This window comes from Acanthaster planci, linkage group LG11 (assembly GCF_054643075.1).
Source record: "Acanthaster planci isolate LZ-2023a linkage group LG11, COTS_SCS, whole genome shotgun sequence".
NCBI lineage: Eukaryota > Metazoa > Echinodermata > Asteroidea > Valvatida > Acanthasteridae > Acanthaster > Acanthaster planci.
The window spans coordinates 12,494,693-12,517,864 of NC_141787.1; the positions used below are offsets into that span (position 1 = coordinate 12,494,693).

General features: G+C 42.4%; 2 protein-coding genes across 3 annotated transcripts in view; both read left to right on the plus strand.

The window, feature by feature from the left end:
* Window positions 1-12,067, plus strand: part of LOC110990875 (uncharacterized) — a 29,167-nt gene extending 17,100 nt beyond the window's left edge. For both annotated transcript variants that reach the window (XM_087142956.1, XM_087142957.1), the window contains 7 exons: window positions 6,361-6,429; window positions 6,677-6,751; window positions 7,505-7,576; window positions 7,862-7,918; window positions 8,080-8,261; window positions 8,379-10,253; window positions 10,438-12,067. In XM_087142956.1, the coding sequence (XP_086999082.1) occupies window positions 6,361-6,429; window positions 6,677-6,751; window positions 7,505-7,576; window positions 7,862-7,918; window positions 8,080-8,261; window positions 8,379-10,253; window positions 10,438-10,628 (2,521 nt within the window). In that variant the 3' untranslated portion in view covers window positions 10,629-12,067. The remainder of the gene's footprint in view (window positions 1-6,360; window positions 6,430-6,676; window positions 6,752-7,504; window positions 7,577-7,861; window positions 7,919-8,079; window positions 8,262-8,378; window positions 10,254-10,437) is intronic.
* A 1,586-nt stretch (window positions 12,068-13,653) lies between these two features.
* On the plus strand, window positions 13,654-23,172 carry prpf4 (pre-mRNA processing factor 4). The gene is made up of 16 exons (XM_087143355.1): window positions 13,654-13,810; window positions 14,987-15,164; window positions 15,380-15,456; window positions 15,638-15,710; window positions 16,763-16,887; window positions 17,293-17,375; window positions 17,687-17,780; window positions 18,714-18,808; window positions 19,037-19,095; window positions 19,574-19,697; window positions 19,921-20,010; window positions 20,336-20,458; window positions 20,869-20,976; window positions 21,518-21,636; window positions 21,735-21,784; window positions 22,446-23,172. Exons 2-16 carry the CDS (start codon window positions 15,008-15,010, stop codon window positions 22,587-22,589), a joined length of 1,521 nt encoding a protein of 506 aa, XP_086999481.1. The 5' UTR covers window positions 13,654-13,810; window positions 14,987-15,007; the 3' UTR covers window positions 22,590-23,172.

Genomic DNA, 23,172 nt, shown 5'->3' on the forward strand with positions numbered 1-23,172 from the left:
TACGGTACATCCCATGTCCAGGTGATAATAATACATGTACGTGTGCCCACTTTGAACATGTAAATATACATGCACCCAATGTTTACTTCGACCTAAATTATAACCCTTAAAGCATAAGCCCTGCTGAAAACATGTAACAACACACAAATATGAGTAGGTACTGCTAACTCCTAAGTAACTCCTAAGTATTGCTTTCAACTAGGAGACACGACTTTGTTACAGGACGAATTAGAGAGACTCGTCACTTAGTTGGACTCTCTGTTCTCGCAGCAAGGAGTAGAGGATCTTCCGGACACTTCGAATCAACCGCTCCCATATTCCTCCGAAATGGGCCCCTGTTGGAGGATTAAACTGCCAGATTATGCCTTTCTGTGACAAGTTGTCTGGATCTTCTGCTGATTCCACGTACTCATCTCCTCACGCATCTCGCGCTCGGCCCCAAGTAAATTGGTTCCGTTGTCAGACAGAATGCTCTTAACTGGTCGAACTCGTCGAACTGAGTTGATACAGGAACTCGTATCTAGTGAGTGCACCAGTTCAAGATGGACAGCGCGTGAAGTCAAACATGTGAATATGACCCCATATCTCTTAACGACACTTCTACCACGTTTTACATCAAACGGACCAAAATAGTCCATCCCAACTCTGCTGAATGGAGGCTCATTCAGTGCAAGGCGCTCTCGCGGCAAACTGGCCATTTTCTGCTGCTCAGCTGGGGCCTGGTATCTTCGGCAAATAACACACCTCGAGACGATACCTTTGATGATAGATGGTGCTCCAATTATCCAGTAGTGTCGGCGAAGCTCTGCTAGTATAGAATTCTTGCCCAAGTGTCCAAATGACTTGTGTACGTGCTCAAGAATCAACTTGGACAAAGGCGAGTCCCTTGGCAGCAATATCTGGTGCTTGGACCCAAACTCAACATCTGCTCTACAAAGCCGACCACCAACCCGCAGAAAGCCCCGTACAAGCTTCGGATCAAGCTTTCTTAATGAAGAAGACTTTTTACTGTTGAGAGTGGCTTTCCCTCTGCTTGGTTTCGTCCTTCCAGTGTTTCTGCTGGACATAGTACGCCACAACCCTCTCAGCAGCCTCAAAGTTATCTGTGGTAAGCCGAGTATGGCTCGAATCTCTGGCCTCTTGAGTTTGCTCAACTCTGCCCTGGCTTGATTCAGACTTTGTTGAATTACACAAGGGAATCGGTTCTTTCTTCTCTAAGTTCTGCCTCAACTTCTTGCGTGCGGCCACTTTGTCTTGGAGGTGCTCCATCCAAACCAGTATCTAAGCAACTGCTCGTTTTAGTCTGGTCCAATCTGAATAGTGTTCAAGAAGTCTGTCAACCGGACTGGTAGGTGACTCTGTAGCCATTAGTACGGTTTTCTTCACCTCAGGGTCATTATCAGGTAGTTGGGTGACACGGGCATCTTGCTGGGGCCATTCTGTTTCCAGCTGCGACAGAAAGGCTGGAGCCTCAAACCACATAGAACAGTGAAGAAACTTCTTCACTGACTGACCTCGTGTTGCGCAATCGGCAGGGTTGAGTTTGGTATTCACGTACTTCCACTGCTTCAAGTTGGAAGCATCTCTGATGACTGCAAGCCGATTAGCGACAAAAGTCTGGAACCGACAACTCTCATTTGCAAGGTATCGCAGTACCGTTATACTGTCTACCCAGTAGTAGGTTTCTTGTATATCGTAGCCAAGCTCTTGAGTGAGCAGTTTGCCAAGTCTAACTGCAATAGTGGCTGCTGTCAATTCCATACGCGGAATAGTTATCTTCTTCAATGGAGCAACCCTTGCCTTTCCCATGACAAGAGAACAGCAGATACTCCCAACTTCATCAACAAGCCGCAGATAAGCAGCCACATCGTAGCCTACATCACTGGCATCTGAAAACATGTGAAGCTGACAGCTTACAACTTTGCCAAACCCTGATGGCTTGTAGCATCTCCTGATCCTCAGCTGATCTAGGTCTTCCACCTCGCTGAACCACTGATTCCAGATTTGAAGATCGTCACCTTGGATTTCTTCATCCCATCCTCAGTTTCGCTGACAAAGACTTTGAAGGAGAAGCTTGGCCTTCAACACAAACGGAGCTGCAATGCCCAAGGGGTCATATACTGAACTCGTGATGGACAGTATTCCTCGTCGAGTAGCAGGCAAATCTGGCAGCTTGACTCTGAACCCCAATTCGTCTAATTCAACAAACCAATACACCCCTAGAGCTCGTTCATTGGGAAGACTCTGGTTCTCTATCGACAGCTCTCTGATGTCTTTTGCCCGTTCCTCTACTGGCACCGTCTGCAGAACCTGAGGGCTATTTGACATCCACTTTGTCAGACAAAAACCACCCTCTTTACACAAGGCTGTGGTACTCTTGATCAAATGAGCAGCTTCTTGTTCTGTACCAGCAGAGACAAGACAGTCGTCCACATAGAATCTTCTCTCTACTACTTCACATGAAGCCCTTCCAAAGTGGTCAACATTGTCCTCTACAGTCTGCTTAAGGGCAAAACCTGAGCAACTAGGCGACGACACTGCTCCGAAGGGGTGGACTTTCAGGCGATACGCAACTGGCTGTTCTTCAAGATCTGCATTCGGCCACCAAAAGAATCGAAGGCAGTCACGGTCTTCCTTTTGGAACCTGCACTTAAAAAAACATAGCCTCTATGTCTCCCATTATGGCTACCTCTTCTTGGCGGAATCTCAGTAGTACGCCAACCAAACTATTTGTGAGATCGGGTCCTTGTAGCAAAATGCTGTTCAAAGATGTACCCAAGTATGAAGCAGCACAGTCAAAGACCACCCAATTTTGCCGGGTTTGCGTGGACGGTACACCGCATGATGTGGAATATACCACACCTTGCCATCTGCCCGCTGTAAGTCTTCCAATGGAACTTGCTCAACATAGCCTTTACTTATGATCTTTGACATGAACTCTGCGTAGTCATCATGGAGCGCACTGCTTCTCTGCAGCTTACGCTTCAAGCCGTCTAGGTGCTTCAATGCCATGGACTTGTCGTCAGGTAGTTTCACACCATCTGTTTTGAATGGTAAGCCAATAGAGTAGTGACCATCTCTGTGATATGCTCGTTCACCAAATCCCAGAATCGCTCGTCTTCCTGAGAATACTCTTTCTTGTCATCAATGAGCCTCTCAGGGAAGTCCATATTGATAGTTTCTCGAACTAGTTTTTCCAGATGCTTCAGCTGGTCTACTTCTGTTATTGCTGTGACCTCAGCCTTGTTCACAATGAAGCTACAACTTATATCATTCTGTACTTGTTCGTCTCTCACTAGATTCCAAATCACCCAACCAAGCATTGTTCTTGCAGCATAAGGGCTACCTGCTGGACCTGTCTTCAGATCAAACGGAGTGTAAGCATCTGCCACATTATTGCCAAGCAGGAGTCCAATGTCTGCATCTATTTCTGGCAAACTGATGTCTCTCAGGTGATCCCACTTCGAGATGTCATCTGTCCTTGGGACATGGCGAATTGGAAACCGGAATTGTGCCTTTCGTGTATGTGACTGGAAGATCAATCTCATTCTTCACGTCCAAGTCACTAAGCTTCAGTCCCTCGATGTGATATGTCTTCATTGAGTACGGCTTCCCCATGGTGTCTAAAGTAATGGACTTACATGGACCACTTGCTCCAAGCTGTTGAGCCACGTCTTTAGCGTACGTCTTTACAGCTTTTATACCATCTTTGAATCTGACTTGAACTGGTACAATTGCCATCGTACATTGACCCTGCTGACCGGCCCTTGTGTTACCTCCTGCCTGCTCTGCGAAGTTTGCACTTTCGCCTTTGCCACCATCTGGATTAGGCTGTGGCTCTGACTTGGGAGCTCTGCTTTCATCGTGAAGACAGGTTGGATGTCGCAGTTTGCAAACATCACACACGGATCTGCAACGGCACTCCTTGCTCTGATGTCCTCACTTAAGACATCCAAAACATAGACCTTTGGCCTTTACATAGTCTGTCCATTCAGTTGGAGGCAAACTAGACAGACGTTTGCACTTGTCAGTAAAGCGACTGAAGTTACTGCAGTTCTTCTTGCTTCTTGCTTGTCAGATGTCAGTGCAGTTGGCCCTTTGTCTCTTTCTTTGTTGCACCCTGTCTGCCTTGGCTCAGCACTTGAGACCTCTATGGCGAAGCTACCCTTTGAACGATTTGTGTACTTGGTGATGGGCTTCGCACCTTTGCCTTTTGCGTCTTGAATCAGTGCGTCTCTGCCATATGTCGGATCCATCACCTTCTTCGCTTCTTCCTTTGCAAACCTTACAAGTTGGCTAAATTGGATGGTTTCCCCCTTTTCTTTGGTTTTCCGAACAACATTTCTCCACCTGTCATGCAGATATGATGGTAGTTTTCCGACCAACTTCCTCATGTTGTCTGGATACTCAAGGACCTTTACTGCTTGGATGCTTTTCACAGCATTTTCAAATTCCACCAGTAGGATGGAGAAATCATCAAGTGCTTTGGGGTTGTCTGGACGAACACATGGCCAATCGAGTGCTTTCTTAATGAAGGAGTTGGTCATGAGATGCATATCTCCATATCTTGACTGCACTTGCTGGATATACTTGCTCAGCGGAAAGGTGGCTAAAACCTGAGACAATTCTGTTTGCCTCTCCTGTAGTGAATTACTCCAAGTAGCTCAGTCGCTCGTCGTCATTTTCGGTGTGTACTGCCACTTCCGTATTGATCTGCCGGATAAACTGTCGGTAGTCAGTTGGATCTCCACTAAACCGCTTGATCTCTGGGATGGGTCTTTTCAGTTTCTGAACAACAGAGAGAAGGATGTTGTCACCTGAAGTGGCAGTTTCACTTCGGTTGTTGCCACAGTGCTTGTCACTCTCACCTGAAACAGAATGGTTATTACATGTTCTGGCGTGCAATGGCACTGATGGATTTTTGCACTGTACACTAGCATTACTACTCTGTTTACCTTGTACTTGTGCACTACTACTACTTTGGTTATGACTCTCTGGTACAAAACAATGAGCATTCACATTTAGTGTAGACTGACCACCATTAGTCTGGTCTACTAAATCTGACTGGTTAACCGGTTGCACTGCTACTAACACAGTATTCTCAGTGAGCTGTTTAACTGAATTTGGATTCTTAATAACTGAACCTGCATTAGATTGAAACTCAAAACTGTCCAAAGCCCTTTCTTTTGCTTCAACAATGTCCATTTTTGTAGTCAAATTTAGCTCCTCTTCTTCCAGCTTCAGCTTCAATCTTGCCATCTCGATGGCCTGTTTCAAATTCAAGCCTTTCTGTGTTTGACTTTATTTGCCTGAATAGCTCTGACACACGCTTTGCTTTCATGTCCTTTCGATAGGCAAGTCCTTTTTCGGTTTGCATTCGTGCCCGCGATGATTCATGAAGTGCAGTGTCTCCACTGTGTGTGTCAACTTTCTCATGCTCATGGCTTGTAGCTCCCAGTGCGTTAATGTTGTCCGCCCCCTTATCCATGTTGATGCTAAACGTCAATGATGAATCTTCCAAAGGATACACACGTAATGCTGTACATGTATAGTGTGCACGTCAGATCCAGATGTTTAATGCTTCTCTTCTTGTTCATGTATACAGCTTGATGCACAGGCACAGGCACAGATTGACTAAAATAAAATTAAATATAAAGCATAAATCAAGAGTACGGTACATCCCATGTCCAGGTGATAATAATACATGTACGTGTGCCCACTTTGAACATGTAAATATACATGCACCCAATGTTTACTTCGACCTAAATTATAACTTGCACTTAGGTGTATCTAAGTGACACTAATACATGTATCTAAGTTCCCCTAAAAGAATATGATGCCCAATATTTAAGTTAGACAATACGAAACCCCATAACTTTGACTATAGCTCCAATATGTAGGCCCCCCATGTGCGTATCTGTATTATTTACCATTTACAATAAAGTATTCCACCGATGTAACAGCATGGCCTAAATGAGTGAGTTTCGGCTTATACAAGACTATAAATAACCCAGTAATTACTTAATCAAATTCTTTGATTTAATATGAGAATCCTGAGAATAATGAGCTCCAACCGTTAAATAAACTTCGGCAGGATTGGCGAATCAAAATCTGTAAGATGCAAAACGTGATGGAGCTATCTTGCTTTCAGTGCTGTTTTTATGGTCCCCGCTTATAGCGCCCTCAATCGGTTAGAAATCAAAAATGAGTTTGGCCGCTACACCACAGGAAGAAGAGGGATCCCCCAGCAGAGGAAGCCCTACCCATGTCTTTTGACTGCAGATGATGCTGTTTCATTTTCGACTTTTAAACTGTAGTTTTAAAACCTGTAATGATCCGGAATATTCTTGTATCTTGCAGAATGCTATTTGACAATCCAATCACTGAACTAGTGGACTGGCTGTTTCATGATACCAAACTGACGCGTCTGTGAGTATGAACAGTTTTAACGGCAACATCAGACACTACACTAGCTGAATTTCTGACTGAAAAGAGAGAAAAAAAAAGTTTAGAGTGGCATTTTGTCGGAGAAAACGCAGGTATAATGTTTATGATCTAAATAAAACCAGTTCTCAACTGAGGTTCGTACACGTAGGTTTCATCCAATTACAACGCACGTACTATCAAAATTCCTTTTCCAAACCAAACCAATAAATTGGATGGATTATTTTGCCAGATACTTATTCCAGTCCCAACTGTCGTCCTTAGGAGAGCGGTCATTTGCAACCAGGAACAACACTCTCGATTACGTGTGAGTCGTTGCCTCCGTCCTTACACCGCAAAAACCAACGCCAATTATGAACGCGTCTTTGCACTAACTATAGGCATGTAACCGTTCAAAATTAAACGCCTTTTGTGGACATAAACGTTTTTGTGTTAAGAAAATGTTATCATCCGATAACCGTGATTTTATGCCCTGTCATAAACACCGAAGTGTGTCACTTTGTCTAAATTTACTAACACATCACTATGTATCTGTTTAAAAATTAAACGTATGTAGCTTTGGATTTATTGACACCACAACGAGTCCATAAAGTGTTACCAAGAAGGCGTTTAAAAGGCGTTTAAACATGAACACTGATTTTTGCAATGTAGTGCTTCTAAGTTATAAACTTTCCATTTTATTTTATTTTATTTTATTTTATTATTTTTTTTTATTTTATTTTATTTTATTTTATTTTATTTTATTTTATTTTATTTTATTTTATTTTATTTTATTTTATTTTATTTTATTTTATTTTATTTTATTTTATTTTATTTTATTTTATTTTATTTTATTTTATTTTATTTTATTTTATTTTATTATTTTATTTTATTATTTTATTTTATTTTATTATTTTATTCTATTTTATTTTATTTTTTTATTTTATTTTATTTATTTTATCTTACTTTATATTATTTTATTTTATTTCATATTATATTATTTTATATTATATTATTTTATATTATATTTTATTTTATTTTATTTTATTTTATTTTATTTTACTGTATATTTGAATTTCAGATCTTTGTATGGCAACAACTTGAGGAGAATTCCTGAAACTGTTTGGCAAGATCTTGGCAAAGACAGTTACATGTAAGTCTGCTTTGTACTTAAATTAGGTAATATGTACCTCCATAGTATACCTTTAACTACTATGTCAAACCTAGATGGTCAGAGTTTCTTTTACTGATAATAAGAAATCCATCCAAGTTAGAAAGTTTCCCAAAAGATGAAACATGATATTTCTACAAAATTCATCTTGTTTTAATTAAATTCACTTTCAAGATCCTTGGAGATATGAAATTTTCTTTAAGGGGGTCCTTTGAACAAAAGGATCATTTCACGAGTGTAAGCCTGTTAATGCATTTTTCTTTTCAGAGCAATCGAGAATACTTTAGAATTTGTACCACTGATGAATAGGACTGATCTAACAATGTGAGTAATGGAGAGATCATTAATTTGAAGTCAATAATGATTAAATCACCTGTAACGTATGATGGAAGTCTGAATGTGTCTGTGGAAACGGAAACGCAAACTCTAATGAATTTGGTAAACAATGTAACTTCGGTCTGTTTTCCCCGTCTCTTCTCACAAAGCGAATTAGTTGGAGACGGGTTCGCCCTGCCCATAGGTGTGCCCAAGGATTTAGCGGAGATATTGAGCCTGTCGGGATTTAACTGCAGAAAAAGCAAACACAGCCAGTGGGACTGTACGCCCTGCCCCCAGGGTACGTTTGGAACTTCGTGGACAAACAACAGTTGCATAGCATGCCCACCAGGTATACAGCCTTTCGTAAAAAAACATGTATTTCCTCAGTGTGTAATCGGAGGTTTTCCATAGGTGTTACTGTTTTTGACATCTTACATCGCTTTTGTATTTTTTCTCTGGCACACAGGTGGATTTTACCAAATCAAGACCGGCCAAGTTGCGAACACCTCTCAAGGTATCAACTGCCAAAGATGCAACAGTGGGACCTACGTTACGCCACAGGCCCATCCTGGTACCAGTCCTGCCAACTGTACGGTGTGTCCAACGGGCACCAATAAAAGCCTCCACGCTGGCTTTCGTGCTTGTCCTTGTCTTGATAACTTCTTCCGTACAGATCGGTTCGGTGAATGCCAACTCTGCCCAAACGAAGGAGTCAACTGCTCAGGTGAATACCAACATCTGTTACCTGGATTCTGGTGGACCTGGGACTGGGGCAGGGCTGACAACTATCAATCTTATCAACGATTCGTCCAAAATGTGCTCACAGAGACCAACAAATACAACAAAGAGAGCACGAGGTTTCTAGGCGTGTTGCCTAAAGTCCATCGATGTCCTCGTAGTGAGTCGTGCGTCAACGCTGAGATGGGCGGTATTAACGTCACCTGTGCGGAAGGCTACACGGGGTGGCTTTGCGCCCAGTGCAGTCCGTCTTTTTACCCGTGGTTTGACCACTGCTTCAAATGTCCTGAGTGGTGGTGGTTCCTCCTTGAGGTCCTCTTGGTGTTGACAGTCACTGCTGTGATCGTTACAGTCACCGCTTGGCAAATACACAAGGGCCGAAGGAACGGCCGATCTCCAGTCAGCGTGCTGCTGGCTCGGGGGAAAATTCTACTGGGGTTTTACCAGGTCATGGGAGAGATATTCTCGGCTTTGGAAGAAATTTCATGGCCGAGGATACTGACGAGTGTCGGCTCTCTCTTTAGGCTGCTAGAGGTGAACATTATGCGGTTAATAATCAGTCCCAGATGTTATCTCCCAAGCTTCACCTATCCTGAAATCTACATTGAGTTCCTGGTCGGCACTGGTTTTGTGGCACTCGTTATGTTCGCGGCCTGTTGTTATTACAGTTTGACCAAGTGTTACTTGAAGACAAGGAATATGCCTGTTGAAAAACGAACAGGTCTTGTAGCCAAAACTAAGCAGAGGTGTTACTTGTTTGTGGTCATTCTGCTTTTTGTTTCCTATCCAAGCTTGTCCAGTGTGATACTCACCCTGTTACCCTCTGGATGTCAACTCTTTTATGTAAACGAGGACGACTCTGTAAGCGTCACTAGACTTCGGGCTGATTACTCGATTGACTGCCGAACACGGCAGCATGTTTCTTATAACCACGCCGCCGAAGTCGCCCTCTCTTATGTTGTTGGTTTTCCGTTGGTGTTGCTTCTCCTCTTGTGGTGGACCAATAGAAAACGGGCAAAGGGCATTCCGGGTATCTTGTTGGAATCAGAAGACGTTGTGCAGTCTACCAGAGATGAATGTGGGAGACGGGAAAGTGAGGATCGGCCTCTGCTTGATGTTGCTGGTGGGGCTCATAGTTTAAATGCCGGTCATGTTGGTGAAAATCATGGAAACCCTGACCTGGCTGAAGACGATGAGCCACTTCTGCATTTGGAACCAGCAAATCAGGATGAATTCACCTGGAAAAGTTTCCTGTGTGAAAACTACAAGCCGCAGTTCTGGTTCTGGGAGATCTTGGAACTTGCTCGCAAAATCGTCCAAACGCTCTTTGTGCTGCTGTACGGCCCCGACGACCACTTTACCATGTTCGCAACCATCGTCATTTCCGTCGGCTTTCTGCTCCTGCACGCCTACGTCAAGCCCATGAAGGATGCCGCAGAGCATCGCCTGCAGATGTGCTCCCTGGGTACCATCTTCTTGAACCTGCTGGCAGCGTCGCTGCTTCTCTTGCCCAGTGAACAGAGCCAATCCAGCGAGGAAAGAAAGGAAGTTCTGTCTGTCATTCTTGTGTGTCTGAACCTCAGCATTATTGTGTTTGTCGTGGGTAAGAATCTTTTTCCCACGATCTTGTTTATAAGCTTAATGATTAAATTCTTTAAGACAGCATGCAAATCAAAATTAATGTTATGGATAACTCATTGTCTGTCGATAAAAACCATGCAAAAAGAAAAACGTTCTGGCAAATACTTAAGAGAAAATGTCATCTCTTTCTGCATTCATTGCTGCAGTGAGTTTACTGTGGACTGGAGCGAAGGCTTTGTGGAGGCACGGTTGCTGCTGTCGCCGGGGAGAATGCATCGCGACAGAATGCGCCAGTTGTTGTCGTCGACTTTCACAACGTCGATCAGAGTGGTATCACTTCCTTGATGACACCGAACAAGATTTCTCCGCAGACGTGCAAATAGAATACCCGGAGTAATGGACGCGACAATTAACCATCATTGCCAGCTGGTGTAGGCCTCACACAGGAAAAGACTGTTGTTGAAAACAAAATCTAGAGTCACGACTTAGTCAGTTGTTAGCTCACACCTCCGTGTTTGCAACAGGCAAGGACCTAGCTTGACCTAGTCTCTTGACCTAACATTTGTACACGGCATCAGTCTATACGAAGAGATAGAAGGCAGGCAAGCCTGGAGTACCAGCTCATGATTTGTAATTTTGTTTCTTTAAAAATGAAAGGGTTAAGTATTGTTCATTTTTTTATACCCAGCCGAGTGGGCATCATTGATGATTATCACAGTAGATATATGGTGTTGTAAGGTTGTGGTGTACATAGATTTAATTGGTCATGTATGTAGCGTTAAAATGGTAAAAATGTGAGTTTAACACTGTCATTACAATGGACTCAAATTGCAGTTTTGGCCTGTGTTTTGTATGCACTGTAAACTACAGCTTGTAATTGCATAGGTATTCTCTTTGTAACATTTATTCAAGGTTAACGGTGCCACAAATTTGTACATTTATTTCCTGATGACATTCTATCACAATTGCATATTCTTTAAATGCATTACTTAAGTCGCCAAACAGTTGTTTCTCCTCTGGCGTTACCAGTATGAACCAGCACTGCGCCATTAATGTGAATACCGCAGTCACCATTCAACGTTCCGCAATATTGGTGGACGACGTAGACGCACATTGGGGCACGAGGTTGCACTGATTCCCGAAAGGTTGTTATACCACACGCTACACGAAGCAAACATAGATGGTTAACTGGTTAGTCCTTGTGCACATTCCTGAACCATAGGGCTGTAGAACCTCTTTACTCCAGAACCAATATAATGTTTAACAATATACGTAATGTAAGGTTGTACAAAATTAACTTGTACCAGTGAAGATTGTGTGCCTTTACATTTCGTATATCACTGACTTGGTGAATGTAGCCTGTATGTTACGATTTGACATGGTCAAATGTAATTCGTTCCACACAATTTTGTCACTTTTGACCTGCAAAAACGGTTTATTGGAAAAACAGTTGATCCGTAAATTTTGTTTAAGTTGTAATTCACTGTGTGTTTTTCTATGCATCCCATTTATTTCTGCGTCTTGACCATGTCGGGAATAACTTTCTGCTTCATATTTTCATGAATAATTTCTTTGTTTTCTGTTTAATGTGGATTTGATTTAGACACCAAATGTACAGTCTACACTCGTTACACAGTAAGTCTAATACACATAGGAGGAAGATCGGTTAGGTATGGTTTCCTTTTTGCAGCACTTCTCCAAAAAATCTCCAAACTATTGGTGAATGCAAATGATCCCAAAAGCTTGAATTTTTGTGGATGCAACAAAAAATCAAGAGGAAAATACAATGCTCAAGGAAACATGTGGTTAGCAATAAAGCAAAAGGGTTTAACAAAAGTGTTCCTTTATTGGGTAATTTTAGTGTGTGAGAAAAGTGAGAAAGGTTCTTGAATCGGACAGGCGAGGCGGGCTCTGCGATGAAGGACCCTCCACCGTCTCCACGGATGGCAAAACAACATTTGACAGTCCAAAAAAAGCTGGAAGCCAGGTCGAATTCACCCAAAATGAATGATGGCTGCATGGAAAGAGGCAAAACAGCGAGGGACGCCAGTTGATGCTCATGGCAAAAATATGGGGGAATAGAAACTCAAAGTTCTGAATGGTAAACTCAGTTCAGAAAATGTCTTTTCCCGGCGGAATTAGATTCAGCTCTCAAGCACTTCCTGGGCCACGATGACCAAGGTGACACGATTTTTTGTCATCCAAAAATTCTTGTACCTGTACTTTAAGTTTCTAGAACCTTCCAACCATTAAGGAACAGCTAGAATTACCGGAAAAAATATAGCATACCAGGAAAATAGTTCCGGTCATCCATAACGACCGCCTTTGGGGTGGAACGCGGACCACACAGATTCTCGTGAGATTGAATTTCAGGCTATATAATTTATGACTCCCGCGTTGCAGCAATATTACTGGTAATACTGTTGCAGTGTATTGACAGTTTGCTTTAAATTGAACAATTAATTTTGACGCAAGGGTAATACCCTTCCCGTTCCGTTCGGCAACACCCGCAGGAAAGTTCTTTGTGATTGTAAACACAGAGTAAAGTAAACACAGAGCGTAAAATCCGCCTCACCGTGGAAAGACATATCTTCAGAAGTCACGGGTTAATGAATGGAAAGTTGAAAAGACAATGAAAAATCATAAACTGGGCTTTAATTTGACTTGCGTCTCAAACGCCTGAGAAACTCGTGAGTATTTGTCCTGATTTTTTTAAGTTTTGGTATTTATCACTGTTGGCCATGGAAGTTTATTTACAGGCCTGCAACCCTACCCTAAATACGAGCCCATAGAAAACACTGCAAAATCGGAACAAAATATCGCCGCCTGTTGACTCTCGTGAAGAGGTTGGCCTCCGTTTTTTCACTGGAAATTCAAGATTTTGGCCGCAAGATCACTTTTCCTTTCAATTTCATGGGGGTTAGCCACGGAAAAAAATGTGTATTCTCCTTTCAAGGAAGACACCCCCAAAATAGCAATAAAAAGTCATTTCTGAATGTCGCCGCCCGCCTCTATTAAAAAAAAGCCCGCACTTGGGGCTTTTTATGAATGAAATATCCCGAACTGTAAACTATCAGTCCCAAATTCGGGATTTATGGAAATATTTTCATGATCCTTCCTGATTATAGTCTGTCTTATAGTTAAAATCCTGTTGGATCACAAAATATTAATGAGCCGTTGCGCGCAGAAATACAACGATTTGGTGGACTCCTTTTGCACCCGTCACTACTGCTTAAATCTGGCGCCCTCTACAGTTTTAATAAGCTTTTCAATTCCCGATGAAATTGTAATTAGTTATTTTAAAAACCTTCCATAAAAATTTTAAAAAAATCAACTTAAACACTTAAAACTAATAACTAGATGTGGATTTAGGAAAGTTTTTTTACAATGTAATGTACGATATACATACGCATTAATTTAATCTTTTTGACCAAGGACATTAACAAAAACATGGCGCTCTTCATAAACTAGCGATTTCTGAAATAACGTTTGCTAGTCAAGTGCGATTTCGACGCAGTTTGCTTCTATTTTCGCCTGAATTATACAATATTTTGAAAGGCAACTTACCTATGCTATAAGGTACATGGGAGTGTAAATTTGGAAACTAATGTCAGTCATCTCAAGAAGTATAGACTATTTTAGCCCCACTACTGTGGCACGGACTCTCCTCCCGATTTGGATGGATCGGGAGTGAGAGTCCGTGCCACACTAGTGGGGCTAAGACGATTTTAACTAAAGTGTGTATGGTAAAGAATACGGACATGTCATAAAAATGTGGAATATTTTCTTAAACTTGGAGACAGTTTGGAAGCGTTGTGTGTCTGCTCGCGAGCTCATTATTAATATTTTGTGATCCCACGTTTTTTTTACAATAAGACTAGAGCCATAATCTCGAGGGATCATACATGTAGTTTTACTACTAGTATTAAGGGGTATCTTCAGAAAAAAGGTGAATTAAAAAAGTTCATAAAATTGAAATGAAAAGTGATCGATCTGGCCATAATCTTGAATTTCCAGCAAAGAAAAATAATGTTGAACTTCCAGTGATCAAAATGAAGGCCTCTTCACGAGGTTCAAGAGTCGGTGCTATTTCGGTCTACGGGTGCATATTTGGTATGGATGTCAGACAACTCAACCGTTCGCCAACTCAACTTCGGACAACTCGACCGTCGAGTTGTCCGAAGTCGAGTTGGCAAACAGTCGACTTGTCTGGGCCCCTTTGGTGTGGTGCAACCATAACCCATAAGTCTCAGTGGGTCCGAGTTGACTCGAGGTGGGTCCAAGTTGGCGTGGGCCTGAGTTGGTTGTGGGTCCGAGATGGTCGTGGGTCCGAGTTAGTATTAGGTCCGAGTTGGCGTGGGTCCGAGTTGGTCCTGGGTCTGAGTTGGCATGGGTCCGAGTTGGTTTGGGTCCGAGTTGACCTGATCTCTGTCATAATTATAGAGGGCGCTAGACAGGTTTCCGCCATTCTCTTTCCCTTGCACAATGCATGGTTTAGATGGCATTACTTTATGCTAATGTTAAAAAAATGTTGCATCTTGATTCCTCTTCAGCAGTTGTGTACAAAGTATGTGGGGAGTGAAGAGAATTTTCTAAGTATTTCCCAGTAACATCAGTAAATGTTTCTCAGTCCAGAATTTGTGTCTTTCCAGTATTTCTGTAATGTCATAATGACGGACTTTTAATTTTCACTGAGATGATAGGCCTATCTGATGAGAAAAGTGGAGTCAGGATGCAAAATGTTTTCCTCAACAGGATCATATTTGTGTCTAGTTGATGCCAAGTTATATTAGTATGTCAGATGACGATGATGCACCGGTGGCCAAGAGGTCCAAGATTCATTATGGAACCCTGGAAGAGAGACTGAGAGAAGAGGATGGTAAAGGAGCCATTCAGGCTGGAATTGAGGCTGGCAACATCAGCATCTCATCAGGTAAAATTCTGCCAGTGTCATACTTACTGACTGTAATAGGCCGAGATACTATGGTCATACAAATTGGCTTACTTTCCCTACACATTATCTGGCAGAGTCATTAGAGTGGTTATATTGACAGACAGTGTGGAGTGTTGTTCATTTTTACTGGCATCTGTTGGCATTACTTTGTCTCCCTAAATACCTCCCTGTAACTATTGGGGGTTTGTTTTCAGCGGAAACGTTCGACCTTGAAGATCACGTGAGCGAACAGAGGCTGGAGCTTCTTGCCGAATTCGAGAGGAGGAAGAAGGTAAACTAAGTCAAATGACAGCATTTGGAAATATTTTCTTGGTTTTTGCTTTGAACCAGATATGCAGTACTTCAGTATGAGTCTGTGAAAGGTTGAGGTACAGATTGTCACTTAATGAAAAGCCATCTTTCAAATTTTCATGCGTGGGATTTGATTATTTGTTTTCCGTTTTGACCCTCAGCTTCGTCAAATCACCGTGTCGACTGATGATGCCCAGGTCAAGGCCCAGCTGAGACAAAGAGGAGAACCAATATGTGAGTTGCAAGTACAAAACACAGAAATTTAATCACTGTCCTACATAAGGATGCTAGGTTGCAGAGGACTGGAGACGTGACTGTACCTGATCTTACCAACGGCCAGTGACTATCGAATAGCAAGGTTTACACTGGGGGGTTTTCTCTGAGCAGCCTCCAAAATGCAACAAAATTCAGTACAAAGGAACACCGCTGAATGCAATGAAATGCAAGTGTGGATTTTATGGTGCCATGCAATGCACTAGATAAACACAAGCAATTGGTACTATAAAATTACACGTTGTCACTCTGTCACTAACACTGATTTCTAAATGCCACAAAGTGCAACAACTTTTAACCTGTAATTTATTTATTTATGTCCATTCATTCAACTGCATGTTTAGTGCCAATTACAGGATGAAAATGAGTGAACAAGACAATGAAGAAATATTCAGGTTTAGAGGTGGGAGGAAAAAACCACCTGATAAATGTTTCAGGGAAAACCCATGGACCGAGGTAGGAAATGAAAACCTAATCCACATGTGGAGCGAGCCGGATTCTAACCAGGCCCCCAAAGGTGAAAAGCGAGGAAAGAAATGCTACACCAACCTTGCATTATTTTCATGTGCATGTAGCAGGTTTAAGGATCATGTGATTGGTCCTCATTCTCAAGGTTTAGTTCAAAATACATGGGTCGTTTTTCAGTACTTGACTTGGGCTCCGTCTCAGGCTTCAACTGTTTTTTAACTTCATGACTTTGAGATTGTAAGCTCAACAGTAAGTTTGATAGAGCCACAAAACATCAAGTAAGATGCAAAAGAGCCAAACATTATAGTACTTTAATTTAAGTTAAACGCTTCAGGCCCACAATCGGGGATTGGATTTCCTACTCGAGGCCTGAGAGTTGAGTATTGGAAAACGGCCATAGGATCCTGGTTGATTTGACATGTTAATGGTAAATTTTTTTCAAGCAGAGTGGGGTTGGGTTAGAGGTAAAAGAAGGTTTTGAATGCGCCCTGTGACACATTACTTGAATAAATGAAATGGTGTATCTTTTTTTCTGTTGGCAACAGGTCTGTTCGGAGAGGATAAAGCAGACAGGCGAGAACGTTTACGCCAGTTGCTAGCACTTACTGGAGATGACGAGTTAATGCGACAACAGAATGAAGAACTAGAACGGGAGAAGAAGAAAAAAGAGGTTAACTGCCATTCACAGTGGAAAAAAAAAGATATTCGTTAAGATCATGTCTGAATTACATGGCTATGGCTGAAAGTAACACAAGTCCATGGGAATTGCATGAAGCTACCAGCTTGCGGCTTCCATACGTGCACATGCTATTATCAGCCACAGCCAGGAATTTGGACATGGCCCAATCATAGCAGAAGAGTGTTTTATACATCAAAGTTGAATGAGTTTTAATAGTGTCCTGCTGGCGTTGAATTATATACAGTATATTGGGCTCAATGTCCATTTTTGACATGTCACCACTTTTGCCGGTCAGATTTATAGTTTCAGAAAACACTTCTAGAGAGCAGGGTTCCAGTCATGTGTACTTGTCCACAGTGTTGCTGTCAGTCGTCTTAAGTTATTATTTCTTATCAGGAAGAACAAACTACTTGGTACCACGAGGGACCAGACAGTCTGAAGAGAGCCAGATTATGGATTGCAGAATACTCCTTGCCAAGGTTGGTGTTTAGTTCAAGTTTGAATAATTTGTATTATGCAATTACTTGTCTGTAAGATTGGAATTGTCTCTTTTCAAATTATACTTTAACCTGATCATAAAGATTTATGTGCTTGATTATGTTGCTTTAGAATGTAGTGTATGCTGACGACAAAACTTCAGATTTTATCTGTAGATTATTGCAGTGAGTTTTCTCACACCATTTTCAAATGACAGTATTTGGAACACAAGTATCAAAGATGTTAAGTGTCTCTTCTGTTTAGAGTCTCAAGTACTACACAATTTAAATCTGACTTTTTGTGATGGCTTCAGGGCGGAAAAGAGAATACAGGAGGCCAAGCAGGCTAAGAATATCCCAGAATCCAAGAGGAACGCGAAGACACAGGAACTGCACCGGCATATCAGGGTGAGTGGACCACCTCTAATCTGAACCCTCCTGTATCCTTCAAACTCCACCAGGGGAGTTTGGTAGGATTTTGTTGGATTTAGGAAGGTGGAGCTGCTCCGTGATTGTCCTTCCTTGGGGCTTGACGCTTCTTAAACACAAAGATACAAATATCTGCCTTGGGCTGCCTCACAGTTTTAGATTTGTAGGATTTGAAAGGGTCTCTGCAAGTTGGAGTGAACCCTTACCTTCCCATGACTTCCAAAATCCATCAGGATTGTTCATGAGGATTTGACAGGATTCACCAAAGTCACAGTCCATTGACTGAGTATTTTAGGAAGGTTTCCAGCAAAAATACACAGAGAATCAAGGGCAAAGAAAACAGAAATGAATACTTAAATCAGAGTCACTAGTTTGGATATCATATTGTCATGCACTTCAATTACAGCATTCCTTCACTGAAAAGTGTTGTCACCAAAGGGTAGAACAACATCCACATCAATTTTTAAATGTACTGTTGCGGTCCAGTGCCCAGCCGATCGCGACATCACAACCACGCATACCTAAAGAGTACCAGTGCTCAACTGACATTGAAATTGTCTCAATCTGTCATGGAAAAACCTTCCACAATGTATCAGACAAGTCCTAAAGTCGGGGAGAAAGTGAATTTGGTCCTGCCTTGGAAGATACCGAGGGTCAAGAATTCTGTCAGAAAACAGACCCAAGGAGAATCGCAAAATCTCTGAAAACAACCCATCTTACATTGTCCAAGGCTTCGTGTCTACAGCGCCATCTTGTAGCAATTGGCCGGGGGCTGGAACGCCACAGTATCAACAGACTAACACAGATCTGTATGCCATCTGCCCTTTCTCTGTCATCTGCCCTCTGACGAAAACCATATTTCTTTGGTATTGATATCTAAAGGGACAGTATGTCTTTGAATTTGTTTTCTAGGCACTTACAGCTGAGGCAAGTCAGATTGGAGATACAAGGCCTATCTCATATTGTCAATTCAGTCCTAATTCCAAAATCCTTGCAACAGCGTCCTGGTGAGTATAATGTACAAAGCTTGTATGGTGATTTAATAACTCAGTCTCAGGGGGTAAGCAAATATTCACATATCTTCAGCATCTCCACAACTGCGTCTGAGCCTGGATGAATGACAGAAAACGTGATGTGAACTTGAATAGCTTGAGTCTCGCTGCGGATTAATCATGGAAATCCACTGTCGAGTCATTTGAATCGGGATGATGTCACTGTTTTTTTTGTTTCTGCAGGAGTGGACTCATCAAGTTGTGGTCCATCCCAGAGCTGAATGAAATCAGAATCCTAAGAGGTGAGTGCTCAACGGCAGCCTGGACATGTCTGAATTACTTGGCTGCGGCTTGAAATCACACATGAAACTATGGTTGTGGCTGTAGCTATGCCCCATAGAGACATGTGTGATTCAAGCCAAGTAATATAGACACAGCCTTTTGAGAATTTGAACCCAGGTAGATTCTCCATACTTGGACCTCTTTTTCTGTCTACAGCTTCAGGCTGCAGTGTCATGGCTCTAGGCCCCCCTCAGTTAAGACGACCCTCCCTCTCAATGGAGCAATGTCGCAGAAATATCGAAATTGTCAGTCTAAGATATAAAGCCGAATGTTGAAGTATTTTTATTACATTCCCAAGATAAATGTTGACAACTAATTCAGGGGGTTGAGATAATGCTGAGATTTAATAATTAGGTAAATTCCCAGAGGTGGGGGCCAACTGAAGAGTCTCCCCACCAGCCTGCCTCTGGCTCAACTCTTCATCGGTTCCGTCCACAGGTCACAACCACAACGTGGGTGCTGTGGTGTTCCACCCCCAGGCCACATTATCGCTGGATGACGCTGCCTGCTGTATGGCGTCGTGCGCTGCTGACGGGAGCGTCAAGCTCTGGAACTTGAAAAGGTGATTTCAATCAGCTTGTGACATCTGACTTTGTCCTAATCTGCCATGTTTCGGCTACAGCTGCAGTTTTAACACTGAAGTACTGCATTAAAAAAAGCCATAGCCATACACAAAAATGCAGCAACGGCTATGGCTTGGTACCCCGCCATGCCCATAATTTTTGGTGGTAAACAATACCACTTTACTGCATTTACTGGTACCTGACTGTTTCTCTTTTAATCAGTGATGAACCGGTAGCCAATATTGAGGGTCACGCTGCCAGGGTAGCACGTCTGGCTTATCATCCGTCAGGAAGGTTTCTGGGAACAACCTGGTAAGAAATTCAATAGAGGGATTGCACTTCCCTTTTTTTTTTCAATGGTTCCTTACCATGTTAAATAGCTATTACTGAGTACCAACTGCAATTGGGTCTACCATTTGTCAACAGGTTTGGTTGGAAAAATGTCACTTTTTATCTTGCCATCAATTTTTAGGTGTACCAATTGCAGATATGCCGATGTGCAAGTTTTAACGCACGTGCGGTTCAGAATTGCTTTACTTCATTGTAGGATGGGCCCACCGTCAAATTAATGCGGCAAGCACATGGTACCGTACTCTTTGCATTAGCATTGACGTAACACTTGCCCTATTTTTGCTAGTTTTGACATGTCCTGGCGTCTCTGGGATCTGGAAGCACAAGAGGAGATTCTCCACCAAGAGGGCCACAGCAGGGCAGTGTACTCCATTGCCTTCCAGGGGGATGGCTCCCTATGTGCAACAGGGTATGTCACTGTATCTGTCTGGAGGATCCTCAGGCTGTGTGTCCGACTGAGATGCAAAACTGTTGGAGGAATTTCTCCACAGCTTTCCAGTAACTTTTCCAACACGGAAATAACACCTTGTAGAAGAATTGATATATGCACCGAATTATTCAGTGCTAATGTTGGCTCCAAATACCATGTTTCGTCCTTGAAACTTGCTGTCATAAACAGAAAGGAATAACTTCACATGCATACTTTTTATTGTTGGATGGAATTAATGGCTTCAATAACATATAAAAAGCTAAGTAGGCGTGAAAGATATTTGCCCTTATTCTCCGGCGGCTGTCAGTCTGAGCCATCATCTCATCTTGCCAAAGAAGGTGTTATTCTTGTGTTAATGTAATTGGTTTTAATTTAACTTCATTATTCAGTGGTATGGATGCCTTTGGACGGGTGTGGGACCTGAGAACTGGTCGGTGCATTATGTTCATGGAGGGCCACCTCAAGTCTGTCCTGGATTTGAGCTTCTCCCCAAATGGGTACGTTTGTCTCTGACTATACTGTCCTCTTGGTAAAGTGCACAGAGGTGGTTATTGGCCATGCGTTGTAAACTGTCAATGGGCATGTGGTGTAAACTGTCATTGGCCATGCAGTGTAAACTGTCATTGGCCATGCCGTGTAAACTGTCATTGGGCATGCAGTGTAAACTGTCATGCATTTGTGCATCCACACAGAGTGCCAAGTGTGCCTCTTTGAGTCTCTAATAGTTAACCTTCACAGACTTACTTGGGGTGGGCTTCGAACCTTTAACTCCCACCTGCTAGTGCTGGAGCTTTAAGTGCTTGACTACCAACCATGCCAAAGTCAGCTTGTCAACTCAAATCAGCGTTAGCTCATCGAAGGAATAAGAAATGGCACCTTGTTACACAAATTTATCACGGGAGGTGAAATTGAAGAGTATAATTTATTTACGCTATCCTGACAGAAGTCTTTTTCAAGTTGGAATTTTACATTACCCTTTTATCTGCTAGCCATCTTCTTCCTTCACATTTTTCTAAATTTTTTATTTCATCCCCATAGTTACCAGCTTGCAACTGGCAGTGAAGATCACTCCGTTAAGATATGGGATCTCAGGCAGCGCAAGTGCGCTTACACCATTCCAGCCCACAGCAACATAGTCTCGGGGGTCAAATTCCAAGGTAGGCCATAACCGTCAGTGGATTTTAGTCCCCTCTTCAATCCAACTTTCATTTCCATAATAACCGGTATTGAGTTTGTTTTGTTTTTGTTTTAATAGGTTCATCCGGTGACTTTCTAATCAGTTGCTCATATGACAACACAGCAAAGGTAAAAAGCTCTTCCAAACTTAATTTATAAATACCTAAGATAATGTGGCTGTTCCTATTGGTCAGTAGCCTGTCACGTGGCCAGTCTTAAACAGTTGATAAAGCACTGGCTGACTGTGCTTCACCTCTCGCAGCATGCCTCATGCACACGCTGATCTCCATATAAGGAGATTATTTATGACTTCTTGTGGAACGCACCATAGCTCGGCACGAGTGATATTTGAAAGAAATGAAGTCAACTCGTCCCTTGTTTTCGGTTCTGGTATTATTACCATTTATTCTCCTGATCTGCTGTACATTCAAGTGTTTTCACATACATGTATTTCACGGGTCTCTGCAGGGTTAAAGCAGCACCTCTATGTGGTTATTCACAACTGTCACCTTAGGTTACTAAGCAGTACAGTTCACACCTCATGGAAAAGGTGAAAGCAAACTTTACAAGGTTGGCAATTGTAATTTCAGTGACGTTTCACCATTTTCCTGACAAATTTTCTTTGACGTTCACGCACAGTACGTACCAATCTGACTGTAGTCAATTTCATTGCGCTGTCTGAGCTCCTTTAAAACCAAGAAAAATTGCCTGGATCATCACCACAGAGATCCCATGAACAGTTCCCTTGCCGTCAACTCTCGATAGATTTTTCTCCATTTTTCCATTACAGGTGTGGGCGCATCCCGGATGGTCACCCCTAATCACGCTAGCAGGACACGACAGCAAGCTCATGGCGGTGGACATCTCCGCCGATCAGCACTACATCGCCACGGCGTCCTTCGACCGCACGTTCAAGCTATGGGCGTCAGAGTAGGTGGATTGCTTTCACAGCCCGTTTGGGCTAAACTTCAGCAACTGTCAGGACAGTCTGGGGCAGCTTGCTCGCAGGCTGATCGCAGTGCGAGGTCAGTCCAGCATACTTTATCAGAAGTTGAAATAAAACCAGACCAATTTTTCTTTAATTAACTGCCTGCACGACAAAGATGTGGCCCTGATCAATACACCTGACAGGTTTGAGGTTTAGGTAGAACTGTTAGTGTAGTGAAACCATGTTATGTAAACTTGAATACGAGATACAGCAGGCTCATTAAACACCAAGCTTTATGTACTTTAATTTTTCATGTATTAATCTTTGTTTTTTCATACATGCTCTAACCAGAATTTCACTGACTACATGTACATTTCTCATGGGTCCCATCTTGACCGGGATATTTTAGAAGTGCTCATTGGCACTTGAAGTTTGTAGAAGTTCAGGTGTTCTTTCTGGTGTGTTACTGTGAGTTTGAAACAAGCTATTCAGGCCGTAACTGTCGTGTCTGGTTTCCCCTCGGAATGCACCCAGATTGTTCAGAGAAAAAAAATTGGAAGATCGTGGTGATGCAACCCCATTTCATTTG